Source organism: Nomascus leucogenys, chromosome 22a (genome assembly GCF_006542625.1).
Source record: "Nomascus leucogenys isolate Asia chromosome 22a, Asia_NLE_v1, whole genome shotgun sequence".
Classification (NCBI taxonomy): Eukaryota; Metazoa; Chordata; class Mammalia; order Primates; family Hylobatidae; genus Nomascus; species Nomascus leucogenys.
This window is the reverse complement of record NC_044402.1, coordinates 31,927,902-31,947,318: the sequence shown is the minus strand read 5'-3', so window position 1 is coordinate 31,947,318 and position 19,417 is coordinate 31,927,902. Positions and strand designations below refer to the sequence as shown.

The 19,417-nt window shown below is 39.3% G+C and overlaps 1 protein-coding gene across 2 annotated transcripts in view; it reads left to right on the top strand.

Annotated features, from left to right (window-relative positions):
• The window catches only part of DNAL1 (dynein axonemal light chain 1), a 56,150-nt gene that overhangs the window by 2,660 nt on the left and 34,073 nt on the right, over positions 1–19,417 (top strand). The window contains exons 2-5 of one of the 2 annotated variants that reach the window (XM_003260733.4): positions 5,442–5,487; positions 7,084–7,122; positions 11,360–11,469; positions 13,734–13,789. In XM_003260733.4, coding sequence (XP_003260781.2) covers positions 11,435–11,469; positions 13,734–13,789 — 91 coding nt within the window. In that variant the 5' untranslated portion in view covers positions 5,442–5,487; positions 7,084–7,122; positions 11,360–11,434. The remainder of the gene's footprint in view (positions 1–5,441; positions 5,488–7,083; positions 7,123–11,359; positions 11,470–13,733; positions 13,790–19,417) is intronic. The other variant, XM_003260732.4, reaches the window with a different exon arrangement.

Here is a 19,417-nt window from a genome sequence, read left to right as displayed (position 1 = left end):
AGATATAGTATGTTATAACTGGCAGCATCTTTTCTTACCTAATGATATATAAAATAAAGGTGTTACTCAATGGAGTTTTTAAATTTGAAGAAGTATGGTGTATTAGGGTAGCTCTTTTCCCCAAGTCCCACCTGCTAACAGTTGTCTGGAACTGAGAAGAGGTTATCTTCTTTACGCTAGTCTTGTCCTTAGTTGGCCAGTTTTACCTATTAGTTATGTCCATGAGGACCTTCAGGCATTTGAGTTTTTGACTCCTTCTATCTATAGGGAAACCAGTTAAACCTTATACCAATTTATATTGCCGCAATAAACAGCTGGATGGCTTCAACTCTTTTTCTACAAACAGTGTTGTGAAAATACCTTTTTATGGACCCGTGCAAAAGATTTCTCTTGGAAACACACCCGGGAGTGGGACTGTACCGTTATAGGGTCTATGTATACTTAATTTGCCTAGGCACTTTTCAGGCTGCTTTCCAGAATGGCTTGACCAGTGTTTACTTCCTCCGGCAGTGCAGGAGAGTTCCCATTTCTTCTTGTTTGTTCGTTTTGTTTTGTTTTGATACAGAGTCTCGTTCTGTCACCCAAGCTGGAGTGCAGTGACACAGTCTCGGCTCACTGCAGCCTCTGCCCCCAGGGCTCAAGTGATTCTTCTGCTTCAGCCTCCCGAGTAGCTGGGATTACAGGCACTCGCCACCACGCCCGGCTAATTTTTGTATTTTCAGTAGAGATGGAGTTTCCCTATGTTGGCCAGGCTGGTCTCAAACTCTTGACCTCAAGTGATCTGCCCACTCAGGCCTCCCAAAATGGTGGGATTGCACTTGTGAGCCACCACACCTGGCCAAGAGTTCCCCTTTCTTTATGTGCTCACCAACTTTCTAACTTTTGCCAATCCGAGGGTGTGTTTTAGTATTCCATTGTTTTACTTTGCATTTTTCTGATTCTCGATGTGTTATAACACCTCATTTCATATATATATATATATATATATATATATATATATATATATATATTTGTTGTTTGTTTGTTTTTGTTTTTTGGGGGGACAAGATCTCACTCTGTTGCCTGGTCTGGAGTGCAGTGGCTCCATCAGGGCTTCTCCACCTCCCGGCATCCTCCCACCTCAGCCCCTGCGAGTAGCTGGGACTACAGGCCTGCACCACCACGCCTGGCTAATTTTTTTGTGTTTTTAGTAGAGAAAGGGTTCTCCATGTTGCCCAAGCTGGTCTTGAATTCCTGGACTCAGACGATATGGCCGCCTCGGCCTCCCAAAATGCTGGGATTACAAGCGTGAGCCACCATGCCCAGCCTTCTTGATATTCTTATTAGTCATCTGGGTTTCAGTTTCTGTGAATTTTCTATTCATATTTTTACCAATTTTTCCATTTTTCTTTTTGTTTTTGAATTTTAGGCATTCCTTGTGTATTCTAAATATTGGTCCTCATTGGTTTCATGTTGAAAATATCTTCTCTCGGCCAGGAGAAGAATAATAACTATATATATAATTATTGTAAATAATAATTATTATTCATAGTGGTGATTAGAAGTGATCCTTGATGTGTTTGAGATTTGTTTTTGTTTTTGTTTTTTTGAGACAGAGTCTCACTCTGTTGCCTAGGCTGGAGTGCAGTGGTGCCATCTTGGCTCACTGCATCCTCCACCACCCGGGTTCAAGCAATTCTCCTCGTCAGCCTCCCGAGTAGCTGGAATTACAGGCACCCGCCACCACGCCTGGCTAATTTTCATATTTTTAGTAGAGACGGGGTCTCACCATGTTGACCAGGCTGGGCTCGAACTCTTGACCTCATGATCCACCCAGCTCAGCCTCCCAAAGTGCTGGGATTACAGGCGTGAACCACCGCACCCGGCCTGTTTGAGATTTTTAAAGGGAATACATTTAATGTTACCTTCCCAGTTAGGCCCACTTTGACCATTTTATTTGAAACTAATATCCTCCACACACATTTACATACATTCTGATACCCTTTACTCACCTCCAGTGTTTTCTTTTTCCTTAGTAATTGTTACCTTCTAATATACTATATAATTTTCTTATTATATGCAGTTCTCCCTTGGTATTCATGTGGGATTGGTTCCAGGACTCCCTAAGATACTAAAATCTATGGACATTCAAGTCCCTTACATATAATGGTGTGGTATTTGCATATTAACCTACACACATCCTCCTGTATACTTTAAATCATCTCTAGGTTACTTATACTACCCAATACAATGTAAATATTATTTAAATAGTTGTTATACTGTATTTTTGTTTTGTTTTGTTTTGAGATAGGGTCTAACTCTGTAGCCCAGGCTGGAGTATAGTAGCATAATCATGGCTCTCTGCAACCTTGAATTCCCGGGCTCAAATAGTCCCCCTGCCTTAGCCTCCTGAGTACCTAGGACTACAGGTACATGTCACCTTGCCTGGCTAATTATTTTATCTTTATTTTTTGTAAAGATGGGGTGTCACTATATTGTCCAGGCTGGTTTCAACTCTTGGCCTCAAGCGATTCTCTGACCTCAGCCTCCCAAAGCACTGGGATTACAGGCATGAGCCACTGCACCTGGCCATTGTTTTTACAATTTGTATTATTTTTCATTGTTGTTATTGTTACTTTTAGTGGATTTTTTGCACATGTTTTCTATCCGTGGTGGGTTGAATCTGCAGATGTGGAACCTGAGGATATGGAGGGCCAACTGTATATATTTTTATCATCTGCTCCTTCTAATAGATGTAAGCTCCATGAAGGCAGGGATCTCTGTTTTGTTCATCGATATATCCTAAACACATAGAGGAATGCTGGTAGATAATAGACAATTAATATTTGTTGAAATAAATGCATTTCTCCATTAAGTGTGGTGTTTGTTATAGAGTTTTGGTATATAGCTTTTATCAAAGAATTTCCCTTCTTTTTATTTATTTTTTATTTTATTTTTGGAGACGGGAGTCTTGCTATGGTGCCCAGGCTGGTCTCAAACTCCTGACCTCAAGGAATCCTCCCACCTCAGCCTCTGAAAGTCCTGGGATTACAGGTGTGAGCCACTGTGCCTGGCCAGGCAATTTCCCTTTAATTTTTAGCTGAGAACTTTTATTTTATTTTTTAAAGAGCTGGGGTCTTACTATATTGCCTAGACTGGCCTTCAATTAGGGGGCTCCAGCAATCCTTCTGCCTCAGCCTCCTGAGTAGCTGGGACTACAGGCATGTGTCACCAAACCCAGCTGCTGAGAGCTTTTAACATCAGATGTAGAACTTTATCAAGTACTTTTTCCATGCTTATTGAAATAAATGTGACTTTCCCCCTAATCCATTAGTTAGTTATATTTATAGATTCTTTTGTTGTCTTCCTTGTACTCTTGGGATAATTTATTCTTGATCATGGTTCAATAAACACCATTGGCTTTGACAATCTAATATTTTTTTTTCTGTTTCTTTTTCTTTTTGTAGAGATGGGGTCTTGCTGTGTTGCCCAGGCTGGTCTCAAACTCCTGGCCTCAAGCGATCCTCCAGCCTTGGCTTCCCATAGTGCTGGGATTGCAGGCATGAGCCACCATGTCTAGCCTGAAGATATAATATTGTATCTAGGATTTTCAAATCCATGTTGAAAAGTAAATTGGGCTCCTTATGTGATTATGGCATCAAGGTTATACTAGCCTCTTAAAATAAGTTGGCAGCTTTCCCTCTTTTTCTGGTTTCTGAAACAACTTGTTACAGGGAATACCCTTGAAAGCTTAGTAGAACTCAATTGTAAAAGTGTCTAGGCTTGGAGTATTAGGAGAGGAAGATAAGGGTAAATCTATCATTTTAATATTTTAAATAGTATTGGTCTATTCAAATTTTCTTGATTCTTACGACAGTTTTGACACTTTTATGTTTTTGATAGAAATGCATGCCTTGTCTAGGTTTTAAACCTTATTGCCATATGTTTGCTTATGATATTTATTTTTTATTTTGGAGACAGAGTCTTGTTCTGTCGCCCAGGCTGGAGTGCAATGGCGCAATCTCGGCTCATTGCAACCTCCACCTCCTGGATTTAAACAATTCTTCTGCCTCAGCCACCCAAGTAGCTGGGACTACAGGTGCATACCACCATGCCCAGCTAATTTTTGTATTTTTAGTAGAGACGGGGTTTCACCATGTTGGCCAGCCTGGTCTCAAACTCCTGACCTCAAGTGATCTACCCGCCTCAGCCTCCCAAAGTGCTAGGATTACAGTCGTGAGCCACTTTGCCCAGCCATGATATTTTATTTTTAAAATCTCTGTAGTGTCTATAGTTATTTCTCTGTATCCTCTCTCTTTTTCTGTATATATGTGTGTGTGTGGTTTTTGTTTGTTTGTTTTTGAGACAAGATCTCACTTTGTCACCCAGGCTGGAGTGCAGTGGTACCATTTAGGCTCATGCAGCCCTGACCTCCTGGGCTCAAGTGGTCCTCCCACCTCAGCCCCTGCCCAGTTCCCCAGCCCCCCAGTAGCTGGAACTACAGGTGCCTTCCACTATGCCTGGCTAATATTTGTATTTTTTTGTAGAGATGGGGTCTTGCTATGTTGTCCAGGTTATATACATTTTTTGAGATAGGGTCTTGCTCTGTTGCCCAGGATGGAGTGTAGTGGTGCGAACTCAGCTCACTGCAGCCTCCCTCCCTGGGTCAAATGATCTTCCCACCTCAGCCTCCAGAGTAGCTGGCACCACAGTCATGTGCCACCATGCCCTAATTTTTGTTTATTATTTGTAGAGACAAAGTCTCACTGCCTTGCCCAGGCTGGTCTCAAACTCCTGGGCTCAAGAAGTCCTCCCACTTCAGCCTCCCAAAGTGCTGGTATTACAGGCATGAACCACCATGCCTGGCTCATTCTATATTTTCAATTTGTATTGCCCTCTTTTTTGCTCAATCAGGCTTGCCAGGGATTTAAGAACCAACTTTTAGTTTTGTTAATTATTTTATCCCCCCATTCTGTTTTTCATTGACTTTTTCCTTTGTATTTCCTTCTACTTTCTTTGGGTTTGTAATGATGTACTTTGCCAAATGTGTGAACGCCTAGCTCATTTGTTTTCTATCTCTTATTTTCTGACAAATGTATTTGAATCTGTAAGTTTCCTTCTTAGTGTTATATTCCCCAAATTTTGACTTTTTTTCTTTTATTATTTTATAATTTTCTTTTTAACCCAAGGGTTGCTTATTAGTATGTCTTTACTTTCTAGACATAATGGTATATATTTGTGAACAAAAATTCTCTCAAAAGGAAAATGGAGGGAAGAGACTTTATTTCAATGAACAGTTTGCATATGGCTAGATGCAGCCTTAGGTATAGAAGGAAGGTGTGTTCCAGAGAACAAAGGGAGGGCTTGAGTTTTATAGCAAAAGTTCCTGCCCACCTTCTTAGTCAGGTCTGTTTATACAAATGAAGGATTGAAACTCATTCAGTTCTGGTTTGTTGATACAGCTAGGCCTTGATTGGTTGAGTCAAGTGAGCTGATTGGTTGATTCAGGTGAGTTCTGATTGGTTGGTTCATATGAACTCTGGAAGTCCCAAAGTTGAACAGAGCTGTGTTTTTTGGGGGAACTCAGAGTATGAGTGTGACCTTTAGTAAGCAAATGGCTGCTTGGCTCTAATTAATTTGATTTAATCTAATTTAATTTTTTTAGAGACAGGCTTGCCCTGTTGCCCAGGCTGGAATGCCTCACTGTAACCTTGAACTCTTGGGTTCAATCGATCATCCCACCTCAGCCTCCCAAGTAGCTAGGACTATAGGCATGCACCACCATACCAGGCTAATTTTTTAAAATTTTGTTTTGTAGAGATGGAGTCTCTCTATGTTGCCCAGGCTGGTATTGAACTCCTGGCCTCAAGTGATCCTCCCACCTTGGCCTCCCAAAGTGCTGAGATTACAGATGTGAGACACTGTGCCTAGCTTAGGCCCTGTTTTAAATTTAGGCCCAGTTAACTATGCAGGATTCGTCTTGAAGAATTGATTCTTTCAGATTCACATTTGTTCACATAGTTTAAAAACCTTTCTTTTGTTATTCTTTGGGATTCTTTTTTAAAAAAAGAGCACCAGCAATAATTCATTAAGGATGTCTTCTGTTGGGTACCTTTAGAGTTTTAAATATATTAAATTGAATCTAAGCTGCTATTAATTATAAGGTGCAACATTATTTTATGTTTTACTAAGAAAAAAATGGTTTGAATTGAACTATGACAAATACTTGATTATCATTTAAAATTTTTATTTTGTACTTATTGATAGAGTTCTTTTAAATGTATGTAGACATACAGATTTTTATCCTATCCTTTAGCCTCATCCTTTGCAAACGTAAAAAGGAATATATGATATGAAATAAAATGGTTAATATTTTTCTAAAATTTCACCACTGCCACCTACCTACAGCAATTGTAAATTGTTCCTGATTATGATGTATCCAAATTTCAATATTAAAATGTAAGAAAGATGTTTATCCTTAGAATCAATGAAATAAAATGTATTTTAATATCAAGTATTGAAAGCTACATATTTTTTGTAAACCAAGTGGGAGGTAAGTGTATGGGTGTTACATAATGATTTCCTTATTTTTTCTCAGAGATATTTAAATCATTCTGATTTCAGGAAATTTAAAACATTCTCTTTGCATATAAAGTCTCAAAGAAAGAAATCGTTTTAATGGTAGAAGCCAAGGCTAATAGTTATTGCTTGAAAAGTTAATCAACAAATTACACCAATAAAGATAAATTGGGGCCGGGCACGGTGGCTCACACCTGTAATCGCAGCACTTTAGGAGGCCGAGGGAGGCAAATCATGAGGTCAGGAGTTCGAGACCAGCCTGGCCAACATGGTGAAACCCCATCTCTACTAAAAATACAAAAAATTAGCCGGGAGTGGTGTCGCGCACCTGTAGTCCCAGCTACTTGGGAGACTGAGGCAGGAGAATCGCTTGAATCCAGGAGGCAGAGTTTGCGGTGAGTGGAGATCATGCCATTGCACTCCAGCCTGGGCGAAAAAGCAAGATCCTGTCTCAAAATAAATAAATAAATACATACGTACATACATACAACTTTGTTTTTTCTTTTCTTTTTTTTTTTTTTAAAGGCGAAAGCAACAACAATCAAAGAAGCCTTAGCGAGATTGGTGAGTACATGAGTTTTTCCTTCTTTTAGAAACTGTACAAGGAAAAATTTTGGATAGTTATTCAAATCTAGCTATTTAATACAAAGGATTCTTTTGGTATTGGAACTATTCAGCTATCTTGACTATGGTGGTGGATGCATGAACTTACACAGATGATAAAATTGTGTAAAACTTAATACACACATACACACAGTCATACATGCACATGAGCACAAGAAAACTTGGGAAAATCTGAATAAAATCAGTGGATTGTATCAATAGCAATACCATAGTTATATTATACTATAGTCATAAAATGTTACCCTTGGGGGAACTGGACAAACTTTAAATATCATAATAAAAATTTCAATTAAAAAAATCTGAGGCCGGGCGCGGTGGCTCACGCTTGTAATCCCAGCACTTTGGGAGGCCGAGGCGGGCGGATCACGAGGTCAGGAGATCGAGACCACGGTGAAACCCCGTCTCTATTAAAAATACAAAAAATTAGCTGGGCGTGGTGGCGGGCGCCTGTAGTCCCAGCTACTCGGAGAGGCTGAGGCAGGAGAATGGCGTGAACCCGGGAGGCGGAGCTTGCAGTGAGCCGAGATTGCGCCACTGCACTCCAACCTGGGCGACAGAGCGAGACTCCGTCTCAAAAAAAAAATTAAAAAAAAAAAAAAAAATTCTGACCAATGGAAGATTTAAATGGAAAGGCCGATTTTACCTATTGCTATAAAATTGCTGGAATTTCTGTGTTAGTACATTTTCTTTTCTTTTCTTTTCTTTTTTTTTTTTTTTTTTGAGACGGAGTTTCGCTCTTGTCGCCCAGGCTGGAGTGCAGTGGCGTGACCTCGGCTCACTGCAATCTCTGCCTCCCGGGTTCAAGCGATTCTCCTGCCTCAGCCTCCCAAGTAGCTGGATTACAGGCACGCGCCACAAGGCCCAGCTAATTTTTTTTGTATTTTTAGTAGAGATGGGGTTTCATCATGTTGGTCAGGCTGGTCTCGAACTCCTGACCTCAGGTGATCCACCTGCCTCGGCCTCCCAAAGTGCTGGGATTACAGGAGTGAACCACCACGCCCAGCCTACATTTTCTTTTTCAACTGTTATCATCACTAAGCTACATACCATTTTCATATGCTGGAGTCATATGAGTTGTGGATTATCTAGGCTTTAGAAGGTGGTTTTAGCCTTGTGGAGGTTAAACAGAGGCAATCATTGTGGACAATGTAAATCATGCATAGACAACTGAAAAAAACTGTGAATACTCAAGCAGCAATACTAGAAAGGAAACTACATTGTAAAAAACATGCATTATATATAAATCATATTTTCAGTATTATATAACATTCTATAAAGTTTGAACAGTTATAATTCAGCATTATAGACAGAATTTCTATAGAGTACAGAGATGGCTCCTGAATTTCTGTGCCCATAAACTTATTTGTCTATGTTATCAGTAGTTTTTTTGCATCACTTCTCAGCCTTTTGGCTAAGATCTAGTGTAGTTTTTTTGCATAATAATGTACCTTTTGCTTTTGTAAGTAGGCTTTGAATAAAAAGGCTTTCAGAAGCTTTGGTGTCTGAGGAAAATAGACAAAAGTCGATAAAATAATGAAATACTTGAATTCTTGTTTTAGTGCTTATAAATTTTTCATTTACTTTAAATGTATTTTTATAATTTATTTCTGTTTGGTTAAATATTTAATGAAAAATCTTAAGAAAAAAAAGAATATGGAGTAGACTTAGTACCAGATTTCATTTCATTTTCCTTGAATTGGATTTTGAGATTTTATTTTACTTACAATAACTAGTAAGTAGAGTCTATTTCTAGATTACATTATGGCCATACATTTTTAACTTTTTTTTTTTTTTTCTTTTTGAGACAGTGTCTCGCTCTGGCACCCAGGCTGGGAGTGCAGTGGCACAATCATAGCTCACTGCAGCCTCAGTCCTAGGCTCAAATACCTGAGTAGCTGGGACTACAGGTGTGCATCACCACACTTGGCTAATTTGTTGTTGTTGCTGCCGTTGTAGAGACAGAGTCTCATTATGTTGCTCAGGGTGGTCTTGAACTCCTGAGATCAAGTGATCCTCTTGCCTCAGCCTCCCATGGTGCTGGGATTACAGGCGTGAGCCACTGTGCCTGGCCCATGCATTTTTGACTTTAAGATTATTCAAAGACATCAATCTCACTTTTTCATTGATTTACCCAACATTTATTGAGGATCTACTAGATGTCAATTTCTCCTCCTCTAACCTACAAATATATGTCATAAAAATAAGCACTGAGTGGATGTGTATTAGATCTTCTTACAACTGGTTGTATATTTTCTATCATTATTATTATTTTATTTTATTTTTCTTTTAATTTAATTTTGTTAAAGTATAGACAGGGTCTCACTATATTGCCCAGGCTGGTCTCAAACTCCTGAGCTCAAATGATCCTCCCCGCTCAGTCTCCCAAAGTGCTAGGATTATAGGCATGAACCATTGTGCCCGGCCTATTTTCTATTATTGACATGTGGTGATTTAAGTTTTTTAAAGGAGTTTTGTGTGTCTTACACTACAGGTTATAAAAAACATAGGAAAGCAAAGGAAATGGCTCCTGAGCTTCTAGTTTTGTTTTGTTAGTTACTTTGTTTTTCTGGGGACAGGGTCTCTGTCCCCCCAGGCTGGAGTGCAGTGAGCTCAAGTGATCCTGCCACCTCAGCCTCCACCTCCCAAGTGGGTGGACCACAGTCATGTGCCACCACATATGGCTGATTTTTAAATTATTTATAAAAATGAGGTCTTGCTATGTTGCTCAGGCTGGTTTCCAACTCTTGGGCGCAAGCCATCCTCCTGCTTTGGCTTCCCAAATTGCTGGTATTACAGGCATGAGCCACTGTGCCTGTTTGTCATTTTACCATTGTATTGAGTTCCCGCATCAGATGAATAGTTTGCAAATATTTTCTCCCATTCAACAGGTTTTCTCCTCACTCTGTTGATTGTTTCCTCTGCTGTGCAGAAGCTTTTTATTTTTATTTTTACGTTTTGAGATGGAGTCTCGCTCTGTTGCCCAGGCTGGAGTGCATTGGTACGATCGCAGCTCACTGCAACCTCTGCCTCCCGGGTTCAAGCAATTCTCCTGCCTCAGCCTCCCACGTAGCTGGGATTACAGGAGCGTGCCACCACACCAGGCTACTTTTTTGTATTTTTAGTAGAGACGGTGTTTCACCATGTCAGCCAGGCTGGTCTTAAACTCCTGACCTCAGGTGATCCACCCGCCTCGGCCTCCCAAAGTGCTGGGATTACAGGTGTGCACCACCCAGAAGCTTTTTAGTTTTAGTTCCATTGTTTATTTTTGTTTTAGTTGCCTGTGCTTTTTGAGGTCTTAGCCATAAAATCTCCTAGACCAATGTCCTGAAGTGTTTTCCCTGTATTTTCTTCTAGTGGCTTTATAGTTTTGAGTCTTAACTTTAAGTCTTTAATTCATCATGGTTGATTTTTACGTATGGTGAGAGAAAGGGGTCCAGTTTCATTCGTCTGCATTTGGATATCCAATTTTTCCAGCACCATTTATTGAAGAGAGTATCCTTTTCCCAATGTATTTTCTTGGTGCCTTTGTCAAAAATCAGTTGGCTGTAAATACATGGACTTATTTCTAGATTCTCCATTCCATTCTATTGGTCTGTGTATCTGCTTTTATACCAATACCGTGCTGTTTGGGTTGTGTTCGCCTTATAATATATTTTGAAATCAGGTAGTGTGATAACATCCAATTTTGTTCTTTTTGCTCAGGATTGTTTTGGCTATTTGTGTTCTTTTTTGTTTCCATATAAATTTTAGGATTTTTTTCTATTTCTGTGAAAAATGACATTGGTATTTTGATGGGAATTACATTGAATCCGTAGCTTGCATTGGGAAGTATGGTCATTTTAATTATATTAATTCTTCTGATCCATGAATATGAGATATCTTTGCATTTGTTTGTGTCCTTTTCAAATTTTAAATACCACAAAAATAAGTTTTTTTATTTTCTCATTTTCATTTGGTAAGGACCTAATAGCGATCTGATTCAGCCACATATAAATCTGATTATCAGGGTTAGTAGGTAAATGTTTTCAATAAGTTAATGGTAAAGAATTATTAAACAGTTTGCTAAATTCTAGCAATTGTCTTGAAATAAACATGGAAAAGCCTTGGAAAATTCTGGCCTCTTTTGGTTCCACATTACAATCATGGGTTATTTCTTCCAAATGTATTTTTCTCATAGGAAGAGAAAACTGGCCAGAGGCCATCTGAAGCCAAAGAGATAAAACTTTATGCCCAGATTCCCCCTATAGAGAAGATGGATGCATCCTTGTCCATGCTTGCTAATTGCGAGTAAGTTCTCTTTTCATCCTTCCAGTATTGCTGTTAGGTTTCCCTTTCTTTTCTTAAACACACAAAGTAGGAAAATATGTTTATTTTCTGTGGTCTTCATTTATTTTTTGTTTGCTTAGTGTAATTCTCTCTTTGGCAAGGTCAAACATGAAAAATGACTGGTTTATAGGATTATTAATAGAAAATATTGAACAGTATAGTACAATTTTTTTTTTTTTTTTGAGATGGAGTCTAGCTCTGTCGCCCAGGCTGGAGTGCAATGGCACAATCTCAGCTCACTGCAACCTATGCCTCCCGGGTTCAAGCAATTCTCCTGCCTCAGCCTCCCGGGTAGCTGAGACTACAGGCACATGCTACCATGCCCAGCAATTTTTTGTATTTTTAGTAGAGATGGGGTTTCACCATGTTGGCCAGGCTGGTCTCGAACTCCTGACCTCAAGTGATCCACCCACCTCGGCCCCCCAAAGTGCTGGGACTACAGGCATGAGCCATTGTGCCTGGCCTACTTATTTTGTAATCCTATATCCTGTGACTTTAAATATCAGATCTATAGTAATTTCTTTTAATTTATTTTCTCAATACGTGTATTTTAGCAGGATTCTGTGGCTAATTTGAGGCAATTATACCACGTTGCCTTGTAACCATGTTTTTAGGCTACAAGTGTCTCTCATCAGGGCTATAGTATACCATAGAATCACTGGGTTTCTTTCTGATTTCTTCACCCTGTGTTTGTCTAAGTGTGATCCCTTGATCATCTGCACTTTATGCAGGAGATCAGCCCCATCTCAAATTTATAGAAACAGAATATTTACTCACGAAACCTAGGAATCTGCATTTACAGTAAGCAACTTGGGTAATTCTGGGACACATATTTGTGAACCCATGCATTAGACTAATATCCATCTGTGGGATCAAAGGGGAGAGCAAACATATTTAGCTTTTGTACGCAGCTTGTTCTTTGTGATGAGAACAGTGTGTCACATAAAAATCCACCACCACATGCTTTTTTGGCATCAGTCATGATTTCAAAGTGGTCAAATATCTTTTTATCATAAAGCCATCTCAAAGGCAAACAAATTTGAGGTTTTATACCTCATACTAAAGCACCTTGTATATCACCTCGAGTCAACCTGTTCATATTTTGCTGACAATTTCTTTGTGCTAGCTGCCTTAACAAGAATTAAAGAATTATTTCCCAACCATATTCCTAGATTTAAAGGCACTCCATTATTCACTGAGAGTTCTCAGGAGTGGGGGATGACTAGAAAATGTACAGATTTGGCCAGTCGTTTACATGACTCACACACTCATAATCCCAGCTACTTGGGTGGCTGAGTCATGAAAATTGCTTGAACCCGGGAGACGGAGGTCGCAGTGAGCTGAGATCGTGCCACTGCACTCCAGCCTGGGCCACAGAGCGAGACTCTGTCCCCCCGAAACAAAAAAAAAAGTATTGTTCTGCTAGATGGTTTTTAAACTATGTGTCATAGACATCTTCCCAAGTCGGTATCTATAGCCCAATCTCCTTTGTTTCAGTGGCAGCTTAGTATTTCACTATCTGTTCCTCAGTTAAGAGGTGTTTATAGATTTTTTCAATTTTTCTGCTATTCCAGTAATACATATAATCTAGTTCATATATCTTTTGGCATTTATGTTAATATTTCAGTAGGATGTATTTCTAGAAGTGAAAAACTGGGTCAAGAAATGTACGCATTAAAAAATTTGATAATGCCAGGGCCAGGTGCAGTGGCTCACACCTCTAATCCCAGCACTTTGGGAGGCCGAAGCAAGTGGATCACTTGAGGTCAGGAGTTCAAGATCAGTTTGGCCAACATGGTGAAACCTTGTCTCCACTAAAAATACAAAAATTAGCCAGGCATGGTAGCAGGCACCTGTAATCCCGGCTACTTGGGTGGCTGAGGCAGGAGAATTGCTTAAACCGGGGAGGTGGAAGTTGCAGTGAGCTGAAAGGGTGCCACTGCACTCCAGCTTGGGTGACAGAGTGAGACTCTGTCTTAAGAAGAAAAAAAAATTGTTAATACCATATTGCCCTCAAGAAGATTTTTTCAAATTTTCAATGAGTGTTAAACTTAGGTAATCAGAGAAAAACAATGATTTCAAAATGAAGTAATAAATGCTATGATTGAGTGGGGAAGATATTACTTAAATATTATCTTTTATGGGCACTATTGTTAAGGAATAATTTCTGATTTACCATTTACATTTTTCACATTAATTTAAATTTTTTCTTTGTTCTTTTAAAGGAAGCTTTCACTGTCTACAAACTGCATTGAAAAAATTGCCAACCTGAATGGCTTAAGTAAGTGATTCACAGTAACAGATGGTTCATGGATTTCCTAGTTATTTTAATAAACATTCCAGAGACAATATGTAATTCCAGAAGCTGGCACCTGTTTTAGCCATACTTATTGTCAGATAATAGAATACATAAACTATGTCTTAAGTTTGATTATCCAAAGAAAAGTAGAGATAGCATGAGCTCTGAACATTTTAAAGACATTTAAAAGCTTTTATAGAGTTAGAATTGAGATGTCTTAAATAGAATATCAGATTTTTAATTGTATATTTCTTTGTTCAGATTTGTATTGTCTGTATTTCAAACTTGTTATATTTAAATTTTAAGTCATCATCCCTGTTTTTCCTGTGCTCCTTATCCTTGTTAATGACATTGCCTCCCTCCCAGTTGCCAAGGCCTCTGACTCTGTATTAGTTTCCTATGTCTGCTGTAACTTGATGGCTTAAAATGGTGGATATATATTCTCTTATGGTTCTGGAGACCAGAAGTCTGAAATCAGTTTCATCTGGTGAAAATCAAGCCATGCTCCCTCTGGAGGCTGGAAGAGAATCTTTTTCTAGCTTCTTCCAGCTTCTGGTGGCTGCTGCATTCCTTGGCTTGTGACTTATCACTCCAGTCTCTGCCTGTAGTCACACTGGCTTCTGCTTCTCTGTCAAATCTCTGTCTGCCTCCCTCTTATGAGGATACATATGATTGCATTAGGGCACACCCTGATCTTGAGGATAATCTCCCTATCTCTCAAGATCCTTAATCATATCTGCAAAGTACTTTTTTTTTGGCCATATAAGGTAACCTTCACATGTTCCAGGGATTAGAATGTAGATATCTTTGGGGGAGCCATTGTTTAGCCTACCACAGTCTCTCTTCAAGCCCTATATGCAAATTTATCACTAAATCCTGTTTACTCTTTGAAGGAGCTCTCAAATAAAGTGTTGCTTTTCCATTTCCAGGAGTTACAACTTTTTAGACCCTCATCATCTTCCCTTTAGGTCATGTTTTTCAAACATTTTGACCACTTTCCATTGAAAGAAATACATCTGAATGTATTATACATTCATATGAATATGCATATCAAATATATACATACACATATAAACTTGAATAAAGTTTGCAAGACAGTATTTACCCTTATATAGCATAGGTCTCAGTAATTTTTTTTTTTTTTTTTTGAGATGAGTCTCACTCTGTTGCCCAGGCTGGATTTCAGTGGTGCAATCTCAGCTCACTAAAACTTCCGCCTCCTGGGTTCAAGCAATTCTCCTGCCTCAGTCTCCTGAGTAGCTAGGATTACAGGTGCCCACTGCCACACCTGGCTAATTTTTGTATTTTTAATGGAGACAGGGTTTCACCATGTTGGCCAGGCTGGTCTCGAACTTCTGACCTAAAGTGATCCATCCGCCTCAGCCTCCCAAAGTGCTGGGATTATAAGCGTGAGCCACCACGCCTGGCCAGTTCCAGTATGTATTTTTAAATTTTTATTTCTTTTTTTTAAATGCTGATCACAACACACTAAATTGATTTCACAATGTATTAATTTAGGCTCATGACCCATAGTTTGCAAAACACTATCTTACAACTTTTGTGATAGTCAAACAGGTCAGGGTCACTGGTCTCATTATCTAAGGTGTTATCCTAGTTCATTGCCTCATGACTGAGAAAATTAAAGAATGTGGATGCAAAGGGTGAGGTTGCAGTGAAAGTTTAATGAGTGAAAAAAGAAAGCTCTCTGCAGTGGAGAGGGAACCCCAAGTGAGTTGCTGTTTTCTGTTTTTACAGTTGAATTCAAAAACTTTTATAAGAAACTCCTCTCACCTCTGTAGCTGTTTGAGTAACTTCTCTTATTTGAAAAGCTGTCTGCATAACTCCCCCTTATCTATGTAGTTGTGGGTGTATCTCTAGGTAAGCATCAAAGCACTGCTTCTCTTCTTTGTATAATTGTGAGTTTGTTTTAGGTAAGTCCCTCTCCTCCCTGTACAGCTTCCTAGGGAGCCTACTGTGTACATATCTGTAAAGGGGAACAAAACTTTCCTGGGAGCGCACCAATTACACAAAGAACAATCTGTGCTGGACCCTACATACCTATCCGTGCAGGTGCAGCCTGAGTTTTCCACAGACTGTTATATTTTTGCCTGTAGCTGTGATTTTTTCAAGCAGGCTGCTTTTCCAAGGACCAGCCTCAACTGTTTACTTAACTGATTTCTCCTTTTCTTCTCCCTCAGTAGCCTCCTAAATGATCTCCTTTCCTCCTGTCTTTCTGCCCTTCAGGTGACCTTCATCACTGATAACAGAGTTTTCTTTCTAAAAATATCATTTGAATATCGTTACATCAGAGACCTTTTAATGGTACCTCTTTGCCTAGTAAAGACCAAATGCCTTGATGTCGCATTAAAAGTCATCTAAAAGCTTTTACTACCCAATTTACACCCAAATATACTATCTTAAAAATGATTTTGTAGCATTTATTAATGCAATAATTTTCACTGAGAATAGCTTCTTCCTGTAATAGGGAAATCCTATAACAAATTAAGACTAAGAATGCAGCCAGGTACCATGGCTCACGCGGGAGGCTGAGGCAGGTGGATCACTTAAACTCAGGAGTTCGAGACCAGCCTGGGCAACATAGCGAGACCCCATCTCTACTAAAAATTTAAAAAATTATCTGAGCATGGTGGTGTTTGCCTGTAGTCCCAGCTACTTAGGAGGAGGATTGGTTGAGCTCAGGAGAGTGAGTCTACAGCAAGCTATGATGGTGCTACTGCACTCCAGCCTATGCAACAGAGCAAGACCTTGTCTAAAAAAAAAAAAAAAAAATTACGAATGCCACATGTGAATGTCACCCCCTCCTTAAAGACTTCCCTCATCTCCATCGTCAAAATTAATTACTCCTTTGGAAATATTCATAACAGTCTACTTGGATTATAATAATAATTACCTATCTCATATAATTATTGTGAAGATTGAGTTAGTATATATAGAGTACTTAGAATTGTGCCTGGTGCATATAAAATGCTCAATAAATATTAACCATTATTATAGTTTCTTGGGAATATGTTCTGCTCTTTAGATAGTGAATTCCTTGAGGAAAAGCATCATCTTATTAATCTTTTAATCTTCTATTTCAGTACCCCCACTCCTCGTACCTTACTCAAAGTTGGCATTCAGTGCTGGAAAGTTGGCCTTCAGTATTTACATAGTGTTAACTAGTAGAGTTGTGTGTGAGATGCCTGTCTATTCTAATTTTTTGCTGACTCACTCATTAAACAATTTAAGCTATTACATTTTTTATTCTCTGCCTCAGTTTTTTTCTCTGTAATTGAAGTAACTTGCTTAAATGTGACTCAGCAAGTTGATAACATATTATTTATCATGACGGATTACATGGTTTTCTTTATCTAAAAACATGACTATGGGCTGGGCATGGTGGCTCACACCTGTAATCCCAGCACTTTGGGAGGCCGAGGCAGGTGGATCACCTGAGGTCAGGAGTTTGAGATCAGCCTGGCCAATGTGGTGAAACCCTGTCTCTACTAAAAATACAAAAATTAGCCAGGTGTGGTGGCGTGCGCCTGTAATCCCAGCTACCCAGGAGGCTGAGGGAGGAGAATAGCTGGAACCTGGGAGGCAGAGGTTGCAGTGAGCCGAATTCACGCTACTGTACTCCAGCCTGGGTGACAGAGTGAGACTCATCTCAAAAAAAAAAAAAAATGACTAAGATAATAGTGAAAATGGATGACCTTCTATGTAGGGCTGGCAGTGGGTTTAAAATCACTTTCTAACTTGGGTCAGTTGGTAGAGTCTCTCAGAAAAATTGTAATAATAAGAGTTCCAAAAACTTAGTGGAACGAATACCTTGATCAATTATTCATGTCTGCTGTAGACACGAAATCAGAGAGTATAGGTATTTGCTATATTTGGCTCATTTCATTTTAGTTCTGCTAGTAACAAATACAATTTATGCAGTCTGTTGCTAGCGAATACATTTTATCTGTGACTATGAAGCAAAAAGAAGCTAATTGATCCATATGATGATTGAAGTTATGCTTTAGCTTGCCTCCTACCCATCTCCTTTCATGAACACTATAGTCTTACCTATTATGCCATCATGAGAAGATCTGAAATAAATAGGTATTCCTATTTAACAGGTGATTTATCAGGCAGAACAACCCTAATAGCAATTTATATTTATTGTACCAGAATTGTGACTAGAAAATTGCTTGATATGACTATGTTCAAACCATGACTAAAAAGCTGTATAATATGAATAATAATCTTAAAGATTAGAAAATAAATTTTGTTGCCATTATAAAGTATAAAAGTATACTTTACTCCTTCAGGTTACAGGTTACAAATAAGCATAAAACTTGAAAGCAGTTTTGATTTTCATCAGGATACTGTATGAAGAAAACAATAGTACTAGTGCTACCCTACTTATGCAGCACATAAAATATGGAAAATATATATTGTGTTATGTTAGAACACTTAATCTATTAACTTTGGATATCATAATTTATTTCCTTATACAGTAATAAATATGGTATTTTTAGCCATTCATTACCATTTTCATGTGCAGTTTTTCAAAAAGGAGTTAGAGATTATCTTAGAAAAAGTTGCATATATTTGTTATCTCCAATTGCTGAGGTCATTTCTCAGTCCCCATCTTAGTTGATGAATCAGCGTATTTTTTGATACGGATGATTTCTCTTCCCTCTTTTTTTTTTTTTTTTTTTTTTTTTTTGAGATGGATTCTCGCTCTGTCGCCCAGGCTGGAGTGCAGTGGCGCGATCATCTCGGCTCACTGCAAGCTCTGCCTCCCGGGTTCACGCCATTCTCCTGCCTCAGCCTCTGGAGTAGCTGGGACTACAGGCGCCCGCCACCGCGCCCAGCTAAATTTTTTTTTTTTTTTGTATTTTTAGTAGAGACGGGGTTTCACCATGGTCTCGATCTCCTGACCTCGTGATCCACCCGCCTTGGCCTCCCAAAGTGCTGGGATTACAGGCGTGAGCCACCGCGCCCGGCCTCTCTTCCCTCTTTAAAGCATTTTCAGTATTTGGCTTTAACATACTGTCCCCCTTGATTTCCTCCTGTCTTTTTGGCCACTTTTTCCCAGTTTCACGTCCATAACCTTTAAATATTGCAAGGCCCCACGACTCAGTTCTTGTGTCCCTTCTCTTTTTTTTCTTCATTTACTCCCTAGATTATCTCATCTAGAGTCATGGCCTCACCATCAGTATGCTGATGGCACCCACATTTAGATCTCTAGCCCAACTGTGTCCTCTGAATTGCAGATTCATACATTCCATTGGGTGATATGTCTAACAGACATCTCATACTTTTTTTAATTGACTTTTTCTTTTTTTTTTAATTTAATTTTATGGCTGGGAACGGTGGCTCACACCTGTATCCCAGCACTTTAGGATGCCCAGACAGGTAGATCACTTGAGGCTAGGACTTCAAGATTAGCCTGGTCAACATGGTGAAACCTCGTCTCTACTAAAAATACAAAAAAAATTAGCCGGGCGTGGTGGCATGCGCCTATAATCCCAGCTACTTGGGAGGCTGAGGTGGGAGGATCTCTTGAATCAAGTGTGAATCAAAGTGCTGGGATTACAGGCATGAGCCACAGTGACTGGC